The sequence below is a fragment of the Geotrypetes seraphini genome, chromosome 4, assembly GCF_902459505.1.
Source record: "Geotrypetes seraphini chromosome 4, aGeoSer1.1, whole genome shotgun sequence".
NCBI classification, from domain to species: Eukaryota; Metazoa; Chordata; class Amphibia; order Gymnophiona; family Dermophiidae; genus Geotrypetes; species Geotrypetes seraphini.
This window is the reverse complement of record NC_047087.1, coordinates 82,498,849-82,509,497: the sequence shown is the minus strand read 5'-3', so window position 1 is coordinate 82,509,497 and position 10,649 is coordinate 82,498,849. Positions and strand designations below refer to the sequence as shown.

The following is a 10,649-nucleotide window of genomic DNA, read 5'->3' as shown; positions in this document are numbered from 1 at the left end:
AGACTCGTTTGTCGAAACACAGACTGTGTTGTGCCCAGAGTTCCCAGTGGATTAGGTCCTTAAGGTGTTTATGTGGATTGCTACATATTTATGGATTTTTAATAAAGTCCATTTCAATTATATTTCTTGCCCAGGAACAAAAAATAAATCTAAAATCCAGATTCAAATGATTTGTAGTCCAGTTGAATTCTGTTCTCTTAAATCAAAACAACATATAGGTAAACCAAGGCAGAAAACAAAATAATTATGTATTTGAGAACAATTTTAATAAATAATGTGACAAAAATTACATTTTTGATTATTTGATCCTCATTATGCAAAATTATGGCTAAAAATAAGAGGTTGCTTCTTACATGAACATAATAAAAACATTACTTACATGGATTGTTCCCTTAGACAGCACACCCTTTCTCTATAATCCCATTTAACTTTTGTCTTTTTAAATTAACTAAAATTAAAATGTTTCAGTCTTCCATATTCAGCAATTTTTTAAAATTCCAATGAAGCTAGTCCTGATAAGCCTTCACAAACAATTACACAACTTTCTATTAGCACCCAAGACAAATGGAAGGAACATTAATTACAAAATAACAGAGAAAGGAAAACCAACATGGATTGTAAAATCCAGGGACGGAAGACATTCATTTGGGAAACTGAAAAGCATAAGATATCTTCAGTTTGAGCTTCATTGCATTCTTGGGCTGTTATGACCAGCCATAAAAAAAGGAAACTTGACTGGTCAAGATAACAGAGAACTGGCCAATTGATCACCCCTTTATGTAGGTGTGTGTATGTGGATATTTATATATATATATTTATTTATATCTTTGCCATCTTTCAAGAAAATTTGCCTACAGACTCACTGTTAACACACATGAGGAATAAAAATGATTCTTCGCAACAATTTTCAATAAGACACACAAAAAAGATTAATAGTTACAATGGTTTACAAATAATGTTTAGTGATTGTGCTTTTAAAACCAAGAAAAAAAAAAAAGAAAAGAAAACAGTGCATTACAATTTTTTTTTTTTCTTAAAAAAAGACAAGATCAAATAAACCTTCCTCAAGTGGCACTTTCACTTTTTTGAAAAGTGGACTGACTTGTAAAAGCTGGAATTTAAGATAGGGATTACTGAGATACTTTCTCCTGCCCTGTCCAATATATTAAGAAAGCCAGGTTTGCCCTTCTCACAACCTACTCTCTCCCCATTAGCATCTTTTGAATGGAAAAAAAAATAGATGATTTTTTTTTTCTTTTATGTTTTTTGCCAGACTTCCTGTATGATATCCTGAGACTACCAGAGACACGAGTGATTTAACCTCCTTTCACCCAGTAGCGCAATTTTACTACAAGGACAACTTAAATGATGGACATGAGGAAGACCGATTTTAGGGCCATGGTAGCTTAAAAAAGGGGGTTATTTACAGTACGGTCCATCATGTCACTCGTAGCTTACACCTGAAAAACAAAACACTGTCTGCATACGAAACCTGAGGAACTGAAGAAAACAGTCCCTCTTGGACTGTAATATGTAATTCACAGGTACTAAAATACAGCAAGAAGCAAAACTATGATCCTATGATACTTCTTTGCATCATGTTTGCTGTACCCAGCTGGGTGTTATTATAACCAAGGGCGCTGGTGGCTTGTCGGTATATTGCTGAGTGCCTTGCCTTGCCTCCCGGGAGGACGGAAGTTGCAATGGGAAAGCAAAATAGGGATTTCCAGGTGTTGACACCCTCTGCTGGCCAATCCCTGAAGCAGCACTGGCATCCGCTCTGTAAGCAGCTGCATTTTAGCTTTGCTGGTTGGCGGGTTTCTATAAGGTGCTCTTCCTGATGAGCGCTGCTAAGAGGAGAACAGAAAGGCTAACAAGGAAGGAAGGTGTAAACAAACAAAACTAAAAGAAAATAAATGTTCGGCTGACATCATGGATTGAAGAAAGTGAAATTTGTACACTCTGATTGCACTGAAGGGAATTTGTGGCATCAAACATTATCCAGCAAGCTGTATCTTAGAGATATTGTTATCTCTCTGAGAATATTTCATCAGCACGTATCTCAGTTTAATTTCTGTATTCTTCAGCTTTCCGTTTCCTGCAAAGAATCAAATGGGATAAAGGACATGTTAAAAATGTGCTGATATACAGATGATTTACTACTAATCATAATGGCAGGTCTCAATTTGATTTTAATGCATTAAAAAAAATTAAATCTTCATTATCTCCTCTGCTTCATTTTCAATTCAGACAATACTTTTTATTTCAGATTTCATGCTGTCTTTCTTTAGCTTGATTTAAAGAAAAAAATAAAAGCAATTCTACGATTTGGCTTTTTTCACTGACATGTAATGTAATGTAATGTAATTTATTTCTTATATACCGCTACATCCGTTAGGTTCTAAGCGGTTTACAGAAAATATACATTAAGATTAGAAATAAGAAAGGTACTTGAAAAATTCCCTTACTGTCCCGAAGGCTCACAATCTAACTAAAGTACCTGGAGGGTAATAGAGAAGTGAAAAGTAGAGTTAGAGGAAAAATAAAAATAAAATAAACATTTTAACAAGACAGCATTAATCTAAATACTTTAGAAGGTAGAAGAGAGGAGAGAAAGGAATAGAAGCAGAAGGGGGAGCCGTTGAACAGTAGAATTCTGGAGAAATTTAAATGATAGAAATAGAACAAAACAAAGACAAAAGGCAAAACAATAGATAAGATTAAAGATAAATCATAAGCTGGAAAGAAAAATAAAATAAAACTTTGTCTTCAATCCACGGTTTCAGCGTCAGTGATGAAGTGGAGCAAGTAAGTTTAGAAAGGGCTTCTTCAGGGAAGAGACTTGGCAGACAGTCCCAGGATGCCTATGTCTCCTCCCCTGCGATGTTCTCCCATCCATGCATTCCCTCCCAGACACACTGCCCGTGCCCCAGCCGCTCCAAGGAGGCTGCCCTTGTCTTCCATTGGATATTCATTAGTTTCACAAAACATCAATGGTCTCTTATAGTTGCAAAAAAAAGGTCTGGTTTCTGACCATAATTCATTTAAAATGCTTATATTTTACTAATCACAATGTTTCAAGATAGTCACAACCCAACATAAGAAATAATCAACATAAAATACACCATAATCATAACAACATATATGCAAGCCTGATTTTCAGCCAGCAATGGGCTGTAACCATGCTGCACACCACCGGTGCTAAACCCGGATATTCAATACTGGGCCAGTTCCAGCAACCGGCACTGAATATCCATTTTCGGCCACCAGCTGATAACTGGTTAAGTCAATATTCAGCTAGTGCATAAATATAGGACAGATATTTATGTGGTCCTGTTCAGGTACTATTTTTACCCAGTTAACGCTGAATATCAGGTCCTATGTGCGACACCCCCCTCCTCCGAAATGCTCCCAAGATAGCTGGCCTCCTGGTATATGCTAACTGCAAATATTCACTGGGAATAACCAGTTATTTCCCTCTGAATATTCACGGATAGCCAGTTTTGTGCAATTTAACTGGTCAGGAGCCATTGTCGACCAGTTCGGTCTTCGTGAAGTTAAGATCCAGATCCAGAAGCTATCCATTGAGCTACCACATAGACAAGTAGCAGACAGGATCGATGTCTCCTGAGTATTTTGTTACACTGGCATAAAAATTAAAATATCACTGGCACAGATCTGAAATTTAACCCCCAGTTCTACCAGCACATCACAGAGTGGAAAAAGATGCAAATTAAATAACACCTGTGGCTCTCCTAGAGAAAGTAGTAGCTGTTCAGAAAGAAATGGCTAAAACCATATTTGCACCTGCTCTACTATCCCATAATTTCCTAGCCTGTCCAAATTGCATGACCAACCATATTGAATACTGCTGCATTATGTTTGTTTCTTAAACAAATGTACGTATGCAAGTCATGCCTTCCTCTGTCCTGCTACATTATATTATGTTTACTCTTGAGACAACTCTACACAAATTCTCATTGCATCGTTGAAAAAGCTATGGATTCTCCAATAATATCATCACAATTGCTGCAATCTTATCCAGTGTGTAATGTAATGTAAATGTAATTTATTTCTTATATACCGCTAAACTCCGTTAGGATTCTAAGCGGTTTACAAAAAAATAGACAATAGGGTGCATTAAAATTATAAGTAAAATAGGTACTTAGAAATTCCCTTACTGTCCCAAAGGCTCACAATCTAATGTGTAAGAGAGAGAATTTACATAAGGTGTACCAGGTTCTGTTTTTTTTTTGTATATCTCTCAGAAGTTAAACTAATTAACTGCAAGTAAAATAAGGTAACAACTGAACAAAGATAAAGGATGGAACTAATAATGGATCCCTTGCTCTACCTGTAGTCCTTCTTCCTCTTCTCCTCGTTCATATGTTCCTAAAACTTGCATCTCTGCAGCATTCCGTCGGCCTGTGCTTCCTTGATCTGCTCTCCGTCTACCTCCTGAGCCTCTTGAAGACATTGAGCTGGAGGAGCTAGGATCTCTAGGATTATTGGAAGTGGGGAATGTAGGTCTACAGTATGGCAAGATGTCCTCTGTGTAAGAAATACAACAGCATCAAGAGAAGCTAAGTCATTAATGAAGAATGAAAGAATATAGACCAGGACTCACTATTTATATTTAATATCTATTTTAAGCCTAGAGCTAAGCTGTTTCACGTGATGGGTACAGAAGTCTACATCTACCCTAATAACGTATGGCTACTCTTAACCACTGTAAACAAAAAGCAAGAACAGGAAACTGTGGGGTTATGTTAGTGATGCCGGATTTATTATTATATCACATAACAATGTAGCTCTCTATACAATCAACAGTATCCACATAGTTTGAAAAGTATGGACCCAACATGGGCTGTGTTTCAACTCAACCATCTTCCTCAGGGGTCTTAAGGATGATAGTTAAACTAAGACAAAAATGTGGATATTGACAGATTAGGAGATAAACTTTGGAGGAGTGTTTGTACCAGACCAGGAATGCTCTGACTATACCACTGAACACGATCTGCCTAGAGCTTTGAGTAAATTGATTGCCAAAGAGCATATCAAGAAGGGGGAAGAAAACCTACGCAGCTGGAATTATTCACCACATGTCATTTTAATTTAGATCCCATTTTAAAAGATGGTCTGGTTACTAATATTTCATGTTGACAGTGTTAACATACGCTAACATTATAGCTTGCTAATAGCTATAGTTGTCTGTACCCAGGCAAAATGGAGATTCTGTGGGTTCCTAACACAAGCAGCTAGGTACTTGACATCAAAATCTTTTGGGGAAACTGTGAATTTCCCCTGAAATTAAAGGTAAGATGGGTATCTTGAGATACCATTGAACTCATTTACCTTGATTACACAATATGGAGGCTGCAACCTCTTGCCATAGTCTTATTGTACTGCAGCGACTTCTGGTGCTACCGCAGGACTATAGCAATAGGCTGCAGTCAATATACTGGGTACAACTATAAATGGGAGAAAATGGGCATTGCTCCTGCCTCAATAAATCCCACTATAACACCAGACTGGGAGACCACAAGGGAGGGGGAATTGCATGCTCTCAGCAGGTACAGGAAGGGGGAAGGCCTTGATCATGGGAGGTGGGAAACGTCACAATTTTGGATGTGGCTGATGCAGCCAGTGCTGTTCTTCAGCCTGCCATGTACTGGCTAATCACGTGGAAAACTGAATATTGGTCTTGGCCATATAATGTAACAACAGGCACCCTCCTTACATTGACAAATGGAAAAACAAAACAAAAAACAACATATTTTCATTTGCCAATGACAGGAAATGTCATTGACTTTCCATCTTACTAGGCGTTCACCAAAGAAAATCGCAAGATGTGATGACACCCACCAGAAAAGACTGATTTGTTATACTTGCATCGTCAAACATTTTGCACAGGCTATGCTGTTGGCTCTTAAAAACTGAAACATTTAATAACCTACCTTGGAGAAGATGAGTTTTTCCTGACGCGCCCTCTCGCTTCACAGCTTTGCTGCCCCGCATCCTCCCTTCGCTTTGCTCTTGTGGTTCTCTGCGTTCCCCAGAATTTGTCCGCAAATCAGACTGATGTCTGACATCTGCCCCTTCCCTTCCCTTGTAGCCTGCCACTTTCCACTCTGCTGATCGGTCTGTTCTTTGGTCAACAGGGTTGTTGTGTTTCTGCAACATACCATGACGTGCTTCCAACTGAGGTCTGGGTAGTGCAGTGGGAGATTTTATAGCGGGGGGCGGCACTGGAGGAGGTGGCAGATCTAGACAATTCAAAAGAAATGAGGTTATCTCTGCTATGTCAACAGTTAACCTTTCAAATGTAAAGAAATAATGCATTACACCATTTATGACATCAGAACAGACTTAGAAACTTTGCCTATTGATGGTATAAATAAATAAGGGTGCACAACAACAAACATGCCTGGACAGGTCCCTTAAAGGAGACTGTGTGCCTATCCACAGCCCAGGCTCCTGGCTATAGGAGTCCAACAACCCAAGTGTTAAGTCATGTTATTAAAACAATACTTCCCTGGCAGACACTACTTAATCAACTGAGTTAGATTCTTTTGGAATGCAGAAATTATAGCAAAGGTAATGGGATTTTTCAAGACGTTAAGAAATATTATCGATCTACCTTTGAAACTAAGCAGAGACTATGAAAGGGGCATATGAGAATTGCCCTGGAGAACTAGAGAGAGGACTGTTTTCAGGGGTTATCAATTATATGTAAATGTACTTGGCTTTGAAAACAATCAAATGCAATTTTCTGTCATAAAAAGATATCCTCAAACCCAGTGTCATTATAAAAACCTGAGAAACTGAAGCTGCACACCTATAGTCTACATGAAAATATATCCACTGGACATTCTGGTTTTAAGACTAAACTAAATTATATTCAGTGTTATATTCTGTTAGTTTTTCCATGTTTTTACAAATTACTATTAAGGTGCTTTAAAGTAGATTAGGGATTATAAACTAAAGTATCATTACGAGATGAAAATATAGTCCCCAATGCCAACTTCGCAAGTCAGAGGTGTATTTGGGTACATAAAAGTTTTGTGGTTCTCCTCATTGACAAACATTATAAAGATGGTAAGTGAGACCCACTGGAACAACTCCAAAATAAGAAGATCCCACTGTTCAAAGCATAAGGTGTAAAAATGGGAAGGAAAAGGATCTCAGAAACCTGCTTGGAACAGGGAATAAACCTCAGCCAAGTCTGACAAGGCTCCACGCTTCATACATTGATCCTGAGAAACCTTCCTCTTCCTTTTTTTATTCTATTTCTTTTATATTTATTATAATTCTTTCTTCCTTTTAATATTAATTTTTATAAAATCTTCTCCACCGAGTCGTCTCTTAAAACTATATTCGTTTGAATTACTGTTCAATGTATCTTCAAATTTACTGATCTCAAATGTTGCAGGCAGTCCACAGCCCGACGGGACCCGTTTCACCAGTATTGCTGGCTTTCATAAGGGTTCACATAGGCTGCTGCATATTTATTTAGCAGCATTCAGTCACTGGACTTCATGCTGAGGACAGCTCATACCTTTTTTTACAATTTCAATGAAGTTGGAGTCAGAGGTTTGTTTTAGCAACATATTTCTCTTTTCTCTCAAACAGTTTGCCCTGCTTCAGGATGTCTATGTTAAGTCAACTCTTTTCTACAGAAAACCATTTTCTGATTTGGTATTATTTAGTTTGTTTTGATTGCATATTTTGGACAGGGGTGTCAAACTCAGGCACATGGGTCAAATTTGGCCCACAGGATAATTAGATTTGGCCCTCTGTCAGGTCCCTCCCTCCATCCTGGCTTCCAGGCCTCACCATCAAAGCAACCTGCAGAAGATCACCGGTCAGCTGAATGTTCCCTCTGCCGCGGTCCCGTACATCAGAGGAGGGGTGGGACCGTGACAGAGGGAATGTGCTGCAGAGGCTGACGGCAGCCTGTTAGTTTTGCTACAGCTCCGGCGATCCTCTGCAAGCTGCTTTGAAGGTGATACAGAAAAGCTGGAGGTTGCTAGAAAGAAGGTGAGCCCTAGTGTAAAGGGAGAAAACATGCAGGCCTTCGGGGGAGGGAGGGTGGGGGGACAGCGGTGGGCCCTGGTTTAGAAGTACACGGAAGGAGGGGTCCAATCAGACGTGCTTATGATGGACTGAGGGTGGGGGGAGGGGAATAAATAACGGGTCTAAAAACAGAGGAGAGGGAGAGAGATGGTGGACAATGGGATGGAGGGAGGGAAGAAACAGAAAGGGAGAGAAGTTGGACACAATGGATGGTGTGGAAGGGGGCTAGAGATACTGGATAGGAAGGTAGTTGGGAAGAGAAAGTGGGAGATGGTGGACCTTGGGGTGATGGGGAAGGAGGGAGAGATGCTGGATGAAAGGTTAGTTGAGAAAAGGAGAGATGGTGGATCTGGTGATGGTAGGGTCCATCATTACCAGCTGTGGGGATGGAGATGAAAAAAAGGAATGATGCCAGACCTCTGGGGTAGGGAAGGGAAATGGAGGACAGAGATGGATGGTTAGCACCGAGAAAGAAGAAAACGACAAATGGGCAGGAGACCCTGGCAAACGAGTTATCAGAAGACAACAAAGCCTGGGACCAATATGATTGGAATAATGACCAGACAACAAAAGGTATAAAAATAATTTTATTTTCTGTTTTGTGATTACAATATGATAGATTTCAAATGTGTATCCTGCCAGAGCTGGTATTAGACAGCAAGCGTGAACTAAGACCTAAAAAAGAGAATAAAAGTCTTTTTTTATTTATTTTGTTTACATCACAGAGCTGGCGTGGGGTAGGAGAGGTTGTAACCCTACTAAGACTAAGAGGTCCTTTAATTAAGGTGCGGATTTAGCACACGCTAAATCGGTTAGCGTACCTTAATAAAAGGACGCCTAAAAATCTTAATAAAAATTTGGCCCGCGACTTAGCCTATGTTTTAGATTTCGGCCCCTTTTGTGATTGAGTTTGACACCCCTGCTCTACACTCTGTCTCCGTACTTAGCACACTGTACGAGTAGTGTAATATATCCACAATAGCACTTTTGTGTTGCCATAGCAGTACTTCACTCAACCACTTTATCTTCCGCATTTTTTTCCTGTTCATTTGATGGTACCGCCCGCAACACTCCTCAATTTTTAGGACAGCAGGGTTTATCACATTGGTTCCCCTGTTCTTGATACTGGCCATCACATCTCAAGTATTTCAGCAACATTACTCCTGTTCCAGTTCCCCTACATAGTTAGCATTGTCCAACAGTCAACAAATTCTATACCCATGGTTCCTTTCATTACCGTCAGATCACCCGACCACTACTCCTCCTTTCACATTGTTTATCAATCCGGCCAGGGATCTATTTCTGCACCACATGGCAATATCGTCCTTTCATTCTCTTCATATTTTCGGTTTCCCCTTCTTTTGCCTTTTCAGAATTATTAGTGTTACATTATCATTATTGTCTCTCTTATCACTTCTCATTTTTTTTTCTTTATAGTACACAGTACATGATATTGCCTCACAGCATATTAAATTTTGTGGTTACATCAAATTGGTACGTTAATCCTATTTATCATGTTCATTATTATTAATTAGTACTATATAGTTCAACTTCACATTACTCCACTTAGTTATTTCCCCCTTTTGGCAGGCCCACTAATGCCACTATCCTCACCACGATATTCACAGGATCACCATGTTTGTCATCTGGGTATCCTCACAGCTTTATCTTAGCCACACATGCTTAGTGGCTCTGTCACTTATTTAAAAGTTAGACAACACTTGTCTCATAAGTTTTTCATTACAGTGTCACCTGCAACGGATATATATATATAAAACTTATATATTACCATAATTAAAATACACACATATATTAGGTCTCATATACTAGTTTATGGGTTACACCTCTCCACTTGACACTTGGTTTAAGTAGCACATTCCCGCAGTAGTATTCTCTGTCACACAGTAGCAATCTCTTTTACTCATAACATATTTATTTCTGGTCTTTACTCACACACATTCTTTATGTCTACATATTTCTATAGGACCCCAGAAGCTGCAGGTTGCTTTGATGGTCTTCTGTGACTGAAATACGGTACCCCTAATAACTTCCACCCCAGAAATGATGCACACTGGTCTAAGGAAAAGAGGGAACAGAAAAGGTCCTGCAATTTAGCCTAAACAAAGTTCCTACTGAATCTTCTGCACCCCAGACAGATGAGAAGCAACTGAAGCTGCAAAGAAGGATTAAAAATCAGTAGAAAATCCCTCCCACAAAAGCTGTGCCACTGTTCAGTTTGGATAAAGACCAACCTATCGCCACCAATTTAATAGATGATGGGGGACTTAACCAAGGCTACTGAGGACGGTTCATAGACAACCCCGCGAAAGACAAAGGCGCGTGCCGAAGAAAATTACAGTTTTTAGGGGCTCCGATGGGGGGTTTTGTTGGTGAGCCCCCCAGTTTACTTAATAGAGATCACGCCGGCGTTGTGGGGGGTTTGGGGGGTTGTAACCCTCCACATTTTACTGTAAACTTAACTTTTTCCCTAAAAACAGGGAAAAAGTGAAGTTTTCAGTAAAATGTGGGGGGTTACAACCCCCCAAGCCCCCCACAATGCGGCGCAATCTCTA

At 39.4% G+C, this 10,649-nt stretch overlaps 1 protein-coding gene across 3 annotated transcripts in view; it reads right to left on the bottom strand.

Moving 5' to 3' along the window:
- Positions 1 to 247: 247 nt before the first annotated feature.
- LOC117359264 (roundabout homolog 1) overlaps positions 248 to 10,649 on the bottom strand; it is a 613,895-nt gene continuing 603,493 nt past the window's right edge. For all 3 annotated transcript variants that reach the window (XM_033941733.1, XM_033941732.1, XM_033941734.1), the window contains 3 exons: positions 5,958 to 6,266; positions 4,355 to 4,551; positions 248 to 2,098 (listed from right to left, as the gene is read on the bottom strand). In XM_033941733.1, coding sequence (XP_033797624.1) covers positions 2,084 to 2,098; positions 4,355 to 4,551; positions 5,958 to 6,266 — 521 coding nt within the window. In that variant the 3' untranslated portion in view covers positions 248 to 2,083. The remainder of the gene's footprint in view (positions 2,099 to 4,354; positions 4,552 to 5,957; positions 6,267 to 10,649) is intronic.